This window comes from Diceros bicornis, chromosome 14, assembly GCF_020826845.1.
Source record: "Diceros bicornis minor isolate mBicDic1 chromosome 14, mDicBic1.mat.cur, whole genome shotgun sequence".
Lineage (NCBI taxonomy): Eukaryota > Metazoa > Chordata > Mammalia > Perissodactyla > Rhinocerotidae > Diceros > Diceros bicornis.
Window position 1 is genome coordinate 33,706,859 of NC_080753.1, and position 16,872 is coordinate 33,723,730.

At 45.5% G+C, this 16,872-nt stretch overlaps 2 protein-coding genes across 2 annotated transcripts in view; one reads left to right on the top strand and one right to left on the bottom strand.

Moving 5' to 3' along the window:
- The window catches only part of LOC131413874 (saoe class I histocompatibility antigen, A alpha chain-like), a 257,210-nt gene that overhangs the window by 213,343 nt on the left and 26,995 nt on the right, over positions 1–16,872 (bottom strand).
- On the top strand, positions 308–5,535 carry MCCD1 (mitochondrial coiled-coil domain 1). Its single transcript, XM_058555443.1, has 3 exons — positions 308–317; positions 4,497–4,730; positions 5,235–5,535. The coding sequence occupies exons 1-3, from the start codon at positions 308–310 to the stop codon at positions 5,390–5,392; spliced, it is 402 nt and encodes a 133-aa protein (XP_058411426.1). The 3' UTR covers positions 5,393–5,535.

Genomic DNA, 16,872 nt, shown 5'->3' on the forward strand with positions numbered 1-16,872 from the left:
ACCAGGAGGTGGAGCTTAATTTCCCTCACCTTGAAAGTGGGCTGGACTTGGTGGCTTGATTTTAAAGAATAGAATATGGAGAGGGAAAAATTACAAAAACTTGGCAGACATAACCTTAATCAGTGGTAAAGGTCATGTTGATATCATGCACTGCCTGATATCATATGATAAGAAGAGCCCTTCCCTTCTATGGTATTCTTCCCCAAACCCATAACCCCAATATAATGATGAGAAAACATTAGACAAACCCAAACTGAGTGACATTCTACAAATTATCTGTCCAATACTCTTCAAAACTTTCAAGGTCATGAAAACAGGTAAAGACTGAGAAACTCAGCAGATCAGAGGAGACTAAGGAAACACAATAACTTAATACATTAAGGTACCTTGGATTGAATCCTGGAACAGAAAAAAGACATTAGTGGAAAAATTGGTGAAATCCAAATAAAGTCTATAGTTTAGCTAATAGTATTGTACCAAGTTTTTAGTTTTTTGGTCTTAACCTGGTTTTGTTAGATAACATTAAGGGAAGCTGGGTGAAAGGTATATGAGAACTCTGTGTTCTAGCTTTACAACTCTTCTGCAAACTACTAATATTCAAAAAATGATTTTAAAGAGTGAAACAAAATAAATAGTCCAATACACCTATATCTGTAAAAGAAATTGAATCAATAATTAATAACATTCCAAAACAGAAAGCACTGGGCCCAGATAGGTTCTCTGGTGAATGCTACCAAACATTTGGGGAAGAAATTATACCAATTCTCTATAATCTCTTCAAGAAGACAGATGCAGAGGGAATACTTCCTAACTCATTCTATGAGGCCAATATTACCCTAATACCAAAACCAGACAAAGACATTACAAGAAAAGAAAACTGCACACCAATATCTCTCATGAACATGGATGCAAAAATCCTCAACAAAATATTAGTAAGTTGAACTCACAATGTATAAAAAGAACTATATAGCATAATCAAGTGGGATTGATCCCAAGTATACAAGACTAGTTCAACATTTGAAAATCAATGAATGTAATCCATCACATCAACAGGCTAAAAAGGAGGAATCACATGATCATATCAATAGATGCTGAAAAAGTATTTGACAAAATCCAACACCATTCATGATAAAAAAAAACTCTTAGCAAACTAGGAATAGAGGTGAACTTCCTCAACTTGATAAAGAACATCTACAAAAAACCCAGAGCTAACAATATATTTCATAGTGAGAAATGAGAAGCTTTCCTGCTAAGATCAGGAACAAGGCAAGGATGTCCCCTCTCACCACACCTTTTCAACATCATACTGAAAGTCCTAGCTAATGCAATAATGCAATAAGACCAAAAAAAAAAAAAAAAGATATACAGGTTGAGAAGGAAGAAATAAAACTTTGTTGGCAGATGACATGGTTGTCTATGTAGAAAATCCAAAGAATCAATGACAACAACAACAACAAAAACTCCTGGAATAACAACTAACAGGAAATTATAGCAAGGTTGCTGGATATAAGGTTAATATACAAAAATCAACCACTTTCCTATATACCAGCAATGAACAAGTGGAAGTTGAAATTAAAAACACAATACCATTTACATTAGCATCTCTCAAAAATGAAACACCTAGGTATAAATTTAACAATATATGTACAGGATGTATATGAGGAAAATTACAAAACTCTGATGAAAGAAATCAAAGAACTAAATAAATGGAGAGAGATTCCATGTTCATGGATAGGAAGACTCAATATTGTCAAGATGTCAGTCCTTCTCAACTTGATCTATAGATTTGATTCAATCCCATTCAACATCCCAGCAAATTGTTTTGTGGATATTGACAAACTGATTCTAGGGTTTATATGGAGAGGCAAAGAGCCAGAATAACCAGCATAGCCTAGGAGGACAAAATCAGAGGACTGACACTACCTGACTTCAAGACTTACTATAAAGCTACAGTAAGCAAGACAGTGTGGTATTGGCAAAAGAATAGACAAGTAGATCAATGGAACAGAATAGAGAACCCAGAAATAGACCCACATAAATATAGCTAACTGAGTTTTGACAAGGAAGCAAAGGCCATACAATGGAGAAACAATAGTCTTTTCTACAAATGGTGCTGGAACAACCGGACAGCCACATGGAAAAAAAAAAAGGGAAATGAGAAACTCTCTTGAAAGGTTACCGTGAAGTCCACCTGTGACAGGAACAAAAAGTACCCAGCAGAATCTCTGACACTTAGTAAGCTCTCACATTAATGTAATGGGTGGACTTCAACATTTCTAAATCCTCGTCTCCACAAGAGTTTCACATGAAGGGTACAATGATTCATGTCAGTCACCCAAGTCCTGCCAATCCACTAGGCAGGACACAATATTGAAGGTGCCATCAGCACACTAGCCTCAGGGAGCTCTGCAGCCCCTTGACCTGTGGATGATGCTTCCCGTAATCCTCTGCTTGCCTTTGGCTGAAGACAGGCCCCTCCTGCAGAGACCAGGCCAGAACTCTCATCTGATTAAGACTCTATTAGACAATCAGGAATAAATATACACAGCAACATCAAACTAGGTGATCCGTTTACATATATTTATCTTCATTCCTTCATTTCCGTGATTGTGAGATCCATAGCTAATCCAATAGATTTGAATTTACCCAAATACCAGCCCTTTCGTGAGTTCTCATAGATGAACAAAGCCAAAATCCAGACTTTATTTTAACTTATGGCTTAGCACTACCTACTGTGAATTATTGGAGGTTAATCGGTTTTGGAGTTCATAACCTAAAGTAGAAACTCAGATGGTTGAAATGTCTAGTTTTCAGGAACGATACTTTGTTCTTAGTACATCATTTAGATTCTCTTTCAGAAGTTTCATTTGTTTTCTTTTTTTGTTTGTTTTTTTGTGAGGAAGATTAGCCCTGAGCTAACATCCGATGCCAATCTTCCTCTTTTCACTGACATCCATGCTAACATCCATGCTCATCTTCCTCTACTTTTTATGTGGGACGCTGCCACAGCATGGCTTGACAAGCGATGTATCGGTGCATGCCTGGGATCAGAACCTGCGAACCCCGGGCTGCCAAAGCAGAGAGTGCGCACTTAACTGCTCTGCCACTGGGCCGGCCCCTCATTTGTTTTCTTAATAGCTGCCAATCTTGCTTTTAATTTATAAATATGGTTGGTTTAGCTTCAATGTTAGTTGCTTGTGGGTTGTTTAACTCTATGCTGGATAGTTTCACTTATCTTTAACAACAGTAGTTTACATAAGTAGCTTAACAACTCTCATATTCCAACCATTAAGACTTTAAGTGGTGCAAACATTGCAATTCAAATATGAATCATGCATAAGCTTATCACTAAAAGACATGAGGGAAAGCTTCTCTTCCTCAAAATCTTATAGTTCTTGGTTCTTTTTCCTCTGAAGAGTAGGAACATGTCAGCTAATGAGGAACGTCCTTGGCCTCATCTAAAGGTGCTTCAGCCCCCCAAGTTTGAGAACCACTGAGCTCTAGGAAGGTCTTCCTCCGTGGTTCCTGGACCCCTACACCATGGCAGAGGCCATTTTCCCTTTGAATTCAGCGTGATGTCCCAAAGATAGTGAGCTGGTTAGCAGCTGTCTGCTCTCCCACAATCTTGCCTTCTGAGGCATGTCTTTCTGTCTGAAGACCTAACTTTTCCCAGATGATCAAAATTGGGACCATCCACCCCCTTCTGAGCCACCTCTGCCCATAGGGGTGTGGCTGTGCCCTCCAGCCACAACAGGACAACATTGCAGAACACACTGCAGGAAGCCCAACATGTATGCACAAGGCCCACACACGCACAGTGTGTGGACAGGGCTTTTGTTCTAGTGCAGATTTGAACGGAGGGCTCACTAGTTCAACAGAGCTTGAAACCTGCACCTGTGTTATGCTCTGTCAGGAGCCAAGGGTACAAGCGATACAACAGTGCCCAGACCTACCAGAGAAGGCAAACCTTGCAATGCACAACAGGGACAGGAGAAAAGAGTCATCCTGGGCCAACAAGAAGAAACAAGGGAAGTAAAGCGGAAATCAATACTTGAGCCAGGTCAATGGCTATGAGCTTTCAAGTCAGGGTGACCTGGGCCTGAATCCTCCAGGCTTTTCCACCAACCAGCTGTGGAGCCTTGGGCACATCTGGCCCAGAGGAGGCTCCAACAGATACTTGCTGAATGAAACCCTCTGAGCCAGTTTCCTCATGTGCAAACTAGCAGTCATTCCTACCTTGCAGAATTCAGAGGAATAAGTGAGAAAAGACATAGTGCTAAGTAAAAGAGACACAAGACACGTGGTACACTGGGCACCAGTGTTCTAATGCGAGTTCTGCCTCTGGCAGGAACATTTTCACGTCAGGAACAGGACAAGTTCCTGGACGCTGTCTGGGGCCTGGTTGGGAGGGACGTGGAGTCAGCAGAACGGGGCGGGGGCAGGGCCAGGCACTGAAGTGAGACCAAGGCCCAGAGGGAGCCAGTCCCTGGTGGCAGTTGGGCGGCTCAGACAGCTCCCTGCCTCACCTGCCACGGGCCTCCCTGTGTCCTGGCTCTCCCGATGCTGCTGTCCCCTCCGTCTCCCTTCCTGGCCCCTGGCACCCCAGGGCTCCTGGAGGTGCTGCTCTCAGAGCCACAAGGCAAGTATGAAAGAGCAGACCAGCTTCACAGGCAGTGGGAAGATGAGGTCACCCCCCAGAGTAAATAGCACCAAGGGTGGGGGTGGACGGTGTGAGGGAGGATTTGTACTGTGGGGGGAGATACCCTCAATCTCATCCTGCACCACAGGCCTGCAGATACCACCCCCCACCCCTGGAGCTTGTCTCCTAGTTCCAGTTCTCAGCTCCCCAGCACCTTTCCCACCCCCACCCCACTCTGGAGCTCACGGCTTCCCCTCTCCACATCCCTCCCTCCCTGCACAGTCCATGAAGAGTTTCCATCTAAGAGTTAATTGTTTCTTAGGGTATAGGGACAGCCAGTCTTCTCCTTCCCATAAGCCCATATCCTTGTACAAGGCCAGTTATAGCCCCCGGTTCAGTGATCTCTGTCCTCCAGAGGCCTATACCTAAGACAGGAAGCTACCTTGGCTGTGCGGTACAGAAGACCTTAAATGGAGTCGATAAATGAGAGAGGCATAATTCCTGACTTCCAGCAAGCCTCAGCCCCCTGCCCTGGCTGACCCCCCCTCCCCAATGCCCCCCTCACCCAGGGTCCCCAGCCCACCCCACAGCTGAGCTGGCCCTGAGGAGCGGCTGGAGCAGCAGCAGGAGCTGTACCAGGCCCTACCGGAAGGGCAAGAAGGGGCCTGGGAAGCCCAGGCCCTGGTGCTCAAGATCCAGAAGCTGAAGGAACAGATGAGGAGACACGGAGAGAGCCAGAAAGGAGACACCTAAGCTTTCCACCAGTTCCCACTTCACCCTCCAGCACTGGAAATACTGCCCACCACTCCCCTGAGCCCTTCCATCAGAAAGATCCCAGCCTCTCCCAGGCCACTAAGAAAAACGGAAGACAGCTCCACAAAGGGCCAGAAATTGGAAAGTAGTGGGGAGCCAGGGCCTCTGCAGTCTTTGTAGTCGCATCCCCCACTTTGACCCCTCCCGTTGACCTCTGCCCCACAGCAGGGCACACAGTCCTTCCAGGAATATACCCTGGATCATGCCCTAAAATAACCTCACCCCAAAACCAATAAAGGCACGGAGCGCTTACAGACACCACAGACGCATGTGTTTTTCAGTTTTGTTTAATAAAATTCTGACAGGGGCCGGCCTGGTGGCGCAAGCAGTTAAGTGTGCATGCTCCGCTGCGGTGGCCCAGGGTTCGCTGATTCGGATCCCGGGCGCACACCAACGCACTGCTTGGCAAGCTGTGCTGTGGCGGCGTCTCATATAAAGTGGAGGAAGAGGGGCACGGATATTAGCCCAGGGCCAGTCTTCCTCAGCCTCAAAAAAAAAAAAAAAACAGGAGGATGGGCAGATGTTAGCACAGGGCTGATCTCCTCACAAAAAAAGAAAAAATTCTGACAAATCAGGAAATGAGGGTTTAGAAGTGGTGGTGATGCGAAAGAGGGAAGCCATGGGGTGGGGGTTGTGGGTGTCAGGGTTAGGTGGCAGTAGTGTATCCTTCACCCACATGCCTGGTGTCATCACCTAAAGAGGGACAGCTGTCACATTCCAGAATGGGCGGGTAAGTCCTCTACCGCGTCTGTTCAACTGAAGAGGAAACATGTTGCAGTTAAAGTAAGACATGGGAAAGAAAAAGCGAGGTTGGCAGAAACACAGATGCACATACATGTGGATATTTGTGTGGTGTGTGGGTTCAGAGGAAAGACTTGGGGAAGGGGAAAAAACAATTTGACAAGAGAAGAAAGAGACTCCATATAGAGGTCAACTAAACATCCCAACAGGGCATCAAGACCAAGAGGGCATGAGCTTGTCAAGTGTCAATTATGCAGCCAAGTCTTTATGTACATAGGACTTATAACAAACACACTAAAGAGCAAGGGGAACCTAAAGAGTTGGAGAGCCAGTTTCAATACTCACTGTAGGAGGTGAGGTGATGTCTATCTCATCAGGCAACTCACTAATATTGACCTCAAAGTGATCCTGCACATCATGGAGGATCTTGGCATAATTCTCAAATCTGATACAAATGTGATGGCCAAACTTTTGGTGCCAAACTGGTCTGCCGGCCACCTGGAAGGAGACGGAATATGGAACTGGAGGACTCCAAATAGGGAAGACACCCAAAAGGAGGGATGAAGATGTAAAGTATGAAAAGATACAGAAAATAAGGGGGTGGGAGAGGACACTGGGATGTCCTTCTGGGTGTGGGGCTTACCCGATGCAGGTAGGTGTCAGAATCTTCAGGTATGTCATAGTTAAAGGCAATGTTCTCCCGTTCAATGCCCTTGCTTCGGCCAAATAGGTTGGTTGCCACAAGAATTCATCATTGAAAATCTTTAAACTGCTGATACCGAGAAAGCCTTCATGAGAAAGGAAATTAGAAAAATGTTGAGAATCCCTTCTCTCAGTGGCCTGTTTTCCTCCTAAGGACACAAAACATCTTCCCCAATTCACCTCTGCTCCTGGGGCATCCCACGGTGGATGGCAATGGCTGGGAAGTTCTGCTCCACGAGGAGCTGGGCCAGGGCGATGCAACGCTGCACAGACTTCACAAAAATCACCACCAGTGTGTGTGTGTGTGTGTGAGAAGGGGGATGTGGGTCCATTCGGGTCTGTGTGAGAGAGAGGATTTGCAAGAGAGTTTTCAGGGATTACACTCCTCTAAAGGAATTCCTCTTAGTCCGCCTCACATGTTTCCTCTTCTGCTCTAAATATAATCACAGCCTCCCTCTCGGCTCTCATTTTTCCTGAGCAGACATGTCACAGAGAAGATATTCCCACACGATTTTGTATTTAATTTTCAGGCAGTTATGAGACCCCTGATACCAAGGGTCTGTGGTTCCTGTCTATATTTTCTTTCAGAGAATGAAAAAGGGATTCCTGGGGACAGCAACTCTCCAGGTGTCTCCTTCCTGGCCCTCCCTCTCAATGCGGATCCTATTTCCTGTTACCGATGATGACACAGTTTTGTAAATCCCCTCTCCCCGCCCCATCAGAGGCTGGGCTCCAGTCCTGGCCCACATGGAACCCATGGAGGAGAGGAGGCAACAGTGACCCAGCTGAACTGAGACGAGGAGGAGTCTGGAGGCATTTTGTCCCTGCAGTTTCACTTCAAAATATCCATCTTCACATGTGGTTGGGGTTGAAATTGTAACTAGGATCTCTTGATTCTTCAAAATCTGCGATGCCCCCACTGGGTCTGGGTGACCTTCGTACTTGTTTTGTAAACTCTGTACCGAGGAAATTTTCAACACACGCAAAAGTAGAGAGAATGTGCAGTGAACCCCCTGACCCTTCACTCAGCACAGCCTCAATCATGCCCCCTCGGGATTTAGCTGTACCCCAACCATCACCCACACTGCGTTATTCTGAAGTAAACCCCAGACAGTATATTATATCATCTGTTAGTAATTTTTTTGAAGAGGCCAGTGTTTAGAGTCTTTAAAAATGACAGAGAGAGAGGGAGAGAAGCAGAGAGGAGAATGATGAAATTGACAAACTATTTTCCAATACAATTAAGAATGAGGATCCTCTGAGAACTCGAAGTGTCCTGCTTTATATTGAATGTTCAGCGTCTCTTAGACACTCAGCAAAAGAAATCAGTAGCTCAGAGCTGAGAAACCAAAGACACACAATATTTAATTTCTTTTGTCTTTTTTCAGAGCCTTATTTGTCATCTCTGAATTATAACTGTACATTTCTATTCCCATCTTTGCAAAGGGAATCCTGAGCTGAGATGAAAATAAAATTCTGACCTTTGTTAATCTGTACCTGTGAGGCCCCCACCCTCTCCATAGACCTGACTTCCAAGTGGATGTGATGGAGGGACAGCAGGGCAAGAAAACAGAATGGCTAGTGCGCCATCTGCTGGGCATGTCCGTGGATAACAGGAACTGCGCACGAGATGCGGAGCCAAGAATAGTGTTTCCTGTGCTCTGTTTCTTTCAGGAAATTTCCCCAAGAGCAGACAGAGCAAGAGCGATGGACAAACACACGGAATCATGACAAGGGGCAAGGTTTGGTCCTGTGCTTGCATTCCCACATTTCCAGTTCGTCATCATACCTGGACTAAAGTCCATCACAGTGGATACAACAGGATGGCAGAAATACAAGGCCTCATTCCCACTGGTGCAGCCTCCTGGAGAGCATCTGATCAGGTTTCTGAGAAGTTCCTTAAAGAGTGGCCTACAAGCACCAATTACCCTACCTCAATTATTCCACCTTCAATGAAAATTTAGCAACAGGAGATGATTTCCTACAAGAGACTTATCATCATAGAGAAAGAGTGTTTTATTATCATAGAGTACACAGTGTTTTTATTCACTGGAGGATTACTTCAAGTAGTGGAGGGGTCACTTGGCAAGTCATGGGTGGTAGCATTGATGACCAGATATTCTCACTTTTGCACCAACCCTTTTTAAGACAATTTCCCACCTCTACATTAGATGTGTCTTCTCCACATGCAGAAAATATAGTCTAGTAGTTTCTCTACTGGGTGGCAGATTGTTGGTTTTTCATGTTGTTTATTAGGGACACTGAATACCTGTGTTCTTAACTGATGCTAAGACTTCAGGATTTCTTCAGGGGAAGCTGCTGAAGGAGGCTGCTGAGTGGAGAGTATCCTCCCTGAATTCCCCCAGACAGTGTGGCTGACTGCCTCCCACAAGGACCTAAAAGCCAGCATATTCTGCTGTGTACCCAGAGGTAAGGACAGATCCTACCAGCCCCATCTCACAGCTGCCGCATGAAATTTGGAGTCTGCGAATTATCTTAAATTTTCTTAAAGGACCTCATATTTGGCTTCTTTATTGACTCAGGAAACCATAACAATGGATTTGGACAGATTTTCTCTGCAATTTACTCTCTGGAGGGGAATACTCTGAAAACTGAGCTCATTTTCAGATATGAAAGAGATTGAAAAGTCAGGTTTTCTAGTTCTTGTAATGGGCACACAGGAATCAAAATACAGCATCTCCAGGACTAGGGAAGTAGAGACCTGTGTCTTTTGGCTGTGTGTGATACCTGGGGGCAGTGTTTAAGACCCTGAATTTTCCAAAGATGTTATTTACTCAGCAAATATTTCCACTTCTTGCAATAAAGTTGGGGGACATGGAAGCCACCTTGCAACCAAGGGAACACAGATGAGAAGATGAAACGAGGTGATCTGGGAGGAATCAGAGAGGGCTCTTTCCCTGAGGGGTCCTTCTGTTCAGGGTTCTCATGAGCAACCTGCTTGGGGTTATAACCACACCCTTTTTAAACAAATCCTAACTGAGAAAATCATGAAAGGGCATTTAGCAAGTGGTTGACACAAGTAAATGTTGAAAGTCAGTGCTTGATTCAAAGACAGTGATCATTCCAGGATGACTGAGTCTCCCAGGTGTTAATAGGGAGGTGGCCCAGGGACTTTTCCCAGGGACCAAAAAGAAGAGCATCTGGGAGATAAGGTCATCTCACTACCAGGCACAGGACAGGGCCTGGTGTGAACAGATCACACGTGTCTGTTCCTGTTCAGACTCCAATGCTCAGCATCCAGGGCAGAACGTTTTAGAACTCAGCAAATCTATCAGCCAGCTAGATGAATGAGTGCAGGTGTGACTTGACAGGGAAAACCCTGTAACTTCTGTCAGGGCATAAATTTAAAATTGTTGATGTACTCACCTTGCAAAGATCAGTAGGTAGATGGATGGATAGGTGGATGGACGGACGAAGGAATGGATGGATGGGTATATTCACATTCTGTGTGAGTGTCTCTCTACCTCTGTCTCTGTATGTCTCTCTGCCCTTTGTCTGTCTCTTTCTCTGTCCATATCTGCCACTGTCCCCTCATAATCATACCTTCACTTTCATAAGTAAGTGGAGTAAGTAAAAATCTTTTACCTGATTTTATAGGATCTCATCTGTATATTGTATTAGTGGTAAGAACCACAGCGAAGGGAAAGAAATCTGTGAAAACCAGCGCAAGTGAAACAGATGCTTCTGACCAGGGGCAGTAAGAAGATGTGAGGCACTAAGCCCTCTGGGGGAGACCAGGGCTGTGCTTCGCCTGCAGAGTGGAACCTGCTCAAAGTAGACAGCGGGAAAGTGCCCAGAGCAATTGTGCCCTTGCTGATTCAAAGGGAAGGTTCCTTCTCCAGATCCTTCTCTGTGTCCTTCAGTCTTGGCTCCCTAGATCCAAGTTACTGGTGTGCAAAAGGATTTGAGAATTTCCAGAGGAGCTTTTTGGTTTCCCTTCATTGGTCTTCCTGCTCTTTCAAAAATACAGCCAGAGACATAAGAAATGAAATTGTACATGTTTCTTTCAGAATTTCCTAAAATCATTGAACTTTCTGTAAATGCCAGGGTTACATTTTTGGCAACCACATAAAGTCAGGTGAGCCCAACATGGAGTGAACTTAGGCCTTGAATGGCCTCCTTCTGTTTGGATTCTATGTGGACCAAATTTGCAGGACAAATTCCAGAGCCAGATGCTGTTGCTCCACTATTGCTCTCATGTTTCAAGACAAGGAAGGCGAATCTGACTCCTGTGGAGTTCAGGGCTGCTCAGAAGGAATCTTCATCCCCACATGGATTCCTAGCCCCCAGGTCAGCCACCTCTATCTGCTCCACTCAGCCCACAGCCCTCATCTTCCCAGAACTGCTCATCAGTATCCAAGAGCATAGAGTGGCAGCGCCCCCCTGTGGCCACAGGGCTGAGGACAGAAGACCCAGCTCCTCTTTCTCCTCCTCAGCCAGGACCTCCCCAAAGTCTCCCTCTGTTGCCAGCCCTTGGACAGGGCTTTGCACACAGGTGGGTGTGCAGGTCACAAGTCTGGCTCAGAGTCCATTCAGCTTTCCAAAATCCAAGTTGATATTAACATTTCCCACTACCACTAACTGTATTTTGTCCTCAGGGCAGAGCCAACCCTCCAGACTGTAACAGCCAGGAGTCAAGTGTGGGATTGACCTACATCAAAACCCTTGCTACCCTAACACCCAGCCCCTCAGCTACCTGGGTGGGGCCTTGGACTCCTGGGTCCCTTCCCTTGTTCCTACTGCTTCTTCTAGGGGTGGTGGCCGCTCATCCCAGGAATCAGCCTCTGAGGCTCCAACCATGAGATCTGGGGAGAGGAGCCCCTGAGGTGTCAGATCCAGGAAGGAGGGAGGCTCTGGAGAGGGGACGGGAGAAGAAATGGGACATAGTAGAATGAGAGAGGGGAGGAGAGAGGAAGGAGCCAGGGAGGAGAGACAAATGGGAAAGGTTAAGTAGGAAGGGGTGTGTGTGTGTGTGTGTGTGTGTGTGTGTGTAGGGATGGTGTGATAATGTGATATAATAAGAAACATGTTTGGTCTTCATCCTCAGTTCCTGGCACAGAACTCCTAAAACTCTTGTAATTTCCAGAGTAATAGGGGTGATAGGAGCATCCATTGTTATAATATTTGGTCTTAGTGCCTGATTCCTGACACAAGAGATTCTAAGACCCTTGGGATCTCTGGAGTGATGAGTGTCCTTTGCTATACTAACGAGATGACTGGTGGCTGGGGTCCCTAGATAGCTTCAGGAGGGGGATTTGTTGCCAGAGGAACCAACCATGTGATTAGAGGGTTGGAACTTTCAGCCCTACCCCCCACCTCAACGGAAGGGAGAAGGTCTGGTGATCGAGTTATCACTAAAGGCCAATAATTTAATCAATCATACCTAAAAAATAGAACCTCCATAAAAACCTTAAACAATAAGATTCAGTGAGCTTCTGGGTTAGTGAACACATGGAGGTGCTGGGAGGGTGGCATACCAGGAGAGGGCATGGCAACTCCAACTCACCCCCAACTTCCTTGCCCTATGCATGCCTTCCATTTGGCTGTCTTGAATTGTATACTTTATAATAAACTAGTAATAGCGAGGAAGGTGAATTTCTGAGTTTGGAGAGCCGTTCTCGCAAATTATGAAAACTGGGGAGAGAGGGTCCTGGGAACCCCCGATTTGTAGCTAAGTCAGAGAGAAGTGCGCTTAACCTGAGAACCCATTACTTGCAACTAGCATCTAAAGTAGGGGACAGTCCTGTGGGACTGAGCCCCTAACCTGTGGGGTCTGCACTAACTCTGGGTAGTTAGTGTCAGAACTGAATTGAATTGTAGGACATCCAGTTGGTGTCCACAGAGAACTGGAGAATTGCTTGTGGTGGGAAAGCCCACACATTTGGTATTAGAAGTGAAGTGTGAGTAAAATACATATCTCAGTAAAGAGGCAGAAGGGAATTTCTGGGAAATTCCCTTAGCTGGGAAAAGGAGAGCTAAGGGCAGGCACTAAGGGGCCCAGCCCTGGATGCTACAGGGACCCACTCCTTGTGCTACCGCCTCACAGCCAGTCCCAGTCCAGCCCTGGGCTTCCTGCGCTCCCAGCCCTTGGCTACCTGGACTGCCTCTTCTTTGTTGCCTATGAAAGCAGGCGCTGCCCTCCCAGGACAAGAGGTCCCAGGGCCATGGGCAGGGAGGTAGACTTACTGCTGGCAGCCAAGGAGACTGTGTTCCTGGTGGGTCCCTTTTAGGACTTAGCTTGGGGTTGAAGACTGTCATGGGCTACAAGGAGCTCAGCAGTGAGCCTGGCCCAGACATCTGACCCCAACTCCCCCGGATTCCAAGGACAAAAGTTTCCTCCACTCAGATCCCAGGAATTTCACTCAACATCCTGCACCCCTAGGGTAGCCCCCAGCCCTACGCAATCCCAAGACGCTAGGACCCAGGTATCCCACCTCTTTCCTTCTCCTCTGGTGACCAGGGACTTCATTCTGGATTCTTCCAGGTCCTGCTTTCTTACAACTCAACCTCTGAACTCTAAGGCCCTGCAGCCCTGCCCCAAATATCATTTCTGCTCTGACAACTGACCCAAGAGTTTGGGGGTTGGGCCAGGGGAGGGCTCCCCAGGGCCCCACCACATGCAGCTAAGCCCTAATTGTAAGCTGGACAGCAGCTGTAGATTCTGGTGCTATGGGTAGATGAGGAGGACTTCACTGCTTAAAACCCCATGGCCTGGGCCTGAGGCGTGGCGGTCACGGAGCCCCAGAGTCAGCTGGTGGTTGGGCGCCTCCTGTCTGCCCTGCGCATGGAGGCAACGTAAGTGCCACGCACCACTGCTGGGATTGCTGGTGGCAGTGCTTGGGGGCCTGGGACCAGTCATTAAGGAAGCCACTGCATACAGAGAAACATGATCCCAAAGCACACAGGGAAAGTCACCCCTGTTCTTTCAGCCCCAGATCCAGATCTGAAAGAGTTCAGGTCTCCTGTTTCTGGTGATAATAGGGTAGGTTGGAAAGCAGTACAGGACACAGAGAAGAAAACTAGGGGGAGGGAGGTTTAGGGGAACAGGTGACAATTTGAAAAAGGGTGTTAGGTAGGTGACATTTGAGCAAGTCTTGAAAGAGGTGAGGGGCTGGGCCAGGCAGTTAACTGGGGGACAGTGTTCCAGAATCATCCTCTGCACACACCTGGCTCACACTGGGGCAGGCACAACAGCTGCAGCTGGAATGGAGGCGATTGAAGCCAGGATTCTCTGGAGGGAGTGAGGATCTGGGTTTCTGTATCCTGTGACCAGGTCACCACCTGGGGCATCTTAGCGTGGAGGACGCTAAGAAAGAAGCTGAGGTGGGGTCCATCCTCATCTTGCCCCTGTGCTCTTTCTTTCTCAAATCCAGTACCCTTCAGGGTTGTGGTGACCCAACTGGAGGACCCTGCGATGAAGAAGATTTGGCTTCTCACCTGCCAACATCACTCTGACCTGACGTGGACTCAGGACTCAGGGGCACCTGACCTGGGGCGGACAAGACACACCTGGGCTAGGCAGCTGTGGGGGTCCTCCCCAGAGAGGAGATGAGACACACATGCCTGGTGGAGCACCTGGACCTGAAGAGCCCCCTTAATGTGATCTAGGGTGAGGTGTTGTCAGAGGACAGGGGTGAGGGTGGGGTGAATCTCATCCAGACCCCACCTGTTCTCTCTGTCCGTGTACCCAAGGTCCCTTCCTTCCTTCCTAAATGGAGATGCCAGCAATGTCCTCAGTCCCCCTCTGATCACTCATATCTCACCCTCATGCAGAAGTCCTTCTCAATCTAACCTCCTTCATTCCTGCTGTTCCTTCTCCCACAGCCCCAGGCTCTGACCTCTCTCTCTCCTCTTCTGCCCTCCAGTGGGGCTAGACTCTAGCTGAGGATGGAGGAAGGAAAGGCTCCTGGGCCAGGGGTTGGGGAGGAGGAAGGGCACAACCAGAGGAGAAGCTGAAGGGCTGAGGAGGTGGTGAAGAAGATGTTTCCACATCATCATTTTTCTCTCATAGTCCAAGGGAGCCATCCTTCCCCCAGGCCCAGGGACGTGGAAAGAGCAGTAGGAATGGGGAGCTCTTCCAAGTGAGAGAAAAACAAAGATGTTTCTCTGTTTGCCTTATTCCTCTTACATTGCTGCCCAAAGTTTGTGGTATAAGTTACACTGAGATTTTCTGAACCCAACCCCAGAATCACTAGATTTCAAGTTCTTTCTGAACTTGAAAGATGTCTTTTAGGAATGTCTTCAAATACAAGGGAATAATGTTAAGGACAACCTAATGCCTGGAGACTTGAAACAAATGCTTTCAAGAAAGGGTCAAAATATTCACAGAAAAATAACCATCAATGTTTGACTATTAAAGTCTATACTAAATAAATTATGATGTGTTGAAGTCAGAATAACTTGTTTTCTTTTAATGTTTATTTTGAAATAATTTCAAACTTAGAGAAAACATGCAGGTGTAACACAAGAATATCCTATAAACCTTTTCCCAGATTCACCAACTGGTAACATTTTGCCACCTTTGCTGCATATTATGATTTGAAAATAAATTGCAGATATCTCTGCCCCATGACTCATAAAAATTTTAATGTCTATTTCCAAAGATCAAGGACATTTTCTTTCATACTCAGAGGGCAATAATCAGAATAAAAAAAATTACCATTGACTCAATACTACTGTCCCTATTCAAATGTTCTCAGTCATCACAATAATATTTATAGGCACTTTTTTCCAGTCCAGGACCTAATCCAGGAACAGGCATTACATTCGGTTGTCATGTAACTTTAGTCTCCCTTGATCTGGAATAGTTAATCAGATTTTATTTCTCTTAATCAACTTGGTATATTTGTAGAAGACAGGCCCTTTATTTTATGGAAAGTCCTTCAACTTGGGTTTATCCAGTGTCTCCTCATGATTAGATTTGAGTTATGCATTTTGGGCAGGAATATTGCAGAAGTGATGTTGTATCCTTCTCAGAGCATCACATCAGGGAGCCCATTGTGGGGGATGTTAACTTGATCGCTTGGTTAAAGCAGTGTCTGCAGGTATTTCCACTATAAAGTTATTGTTTTCTATTATAATTGAGAAGGAACTTGAGGGGAGATACTTTGAAACTATGTAACTATCCTGTTCTTCAACAAACTTGTACTCACTAGTTTTAGCATTCCTTGATGATTTTTCTCTGTAACAAATATTACTACTATGGTTGCAAAACAATGACTTTTCAAACTCCATTCTTTCTTTTATATTTACTAGTTAGCATTCCACAGTAAAGAACAGATTTTTCCACTCTCCTTGCTCCCAATTATTTATTTTTGTGTCCATTTAATATCAGTATGGATTAATGGATTCTAATTTAAATCATTGGGTTATGATGGAAGTTTTCGGGATTCTGTTACTTAATTGCTTGTGTAAACTGGGGCAAGTCACCAAACATCTATCTGCCTTAGTGTCCTCATGTGTAAAAGATAAAGGGAAAAGCTATTTTGTAGAGTTATTCTGAGGTCACCTAGGACTGATTCTCAGAGACTTGTGGACAATATTCAAGCAATCACACCTATGTGTAACTGAAATTCCAAAGGAGAGGAAAGAGAGAACAGGACAGACAAATATATAAAGAGATAGGCCCCAAAATTTCCAAAATTTAATAAAAGACATGAATTTATAGATTCAATAAACTTGTTGAACCCAAGCAGGATATATATAAATAAAACCACACCTAGTAAAACTGACAAAAACCAAAGATAAACAGAAAATCTTGAGAGCAACCAGAGAAAAATGACGTTACATACAGTTATAAGAGAACAGTTATAAGAATGACCAGTAACTGTATTTCTAATTTATTATCAGAAAAAATGGAAGGCAATGAAATGATCTTTTTTAAGCACTGTAAGAAAATAACCTGTTAACTCAGAATTCTACACCAGTTAAAGTATTCTTCAGGAAAAAAAAAAGAA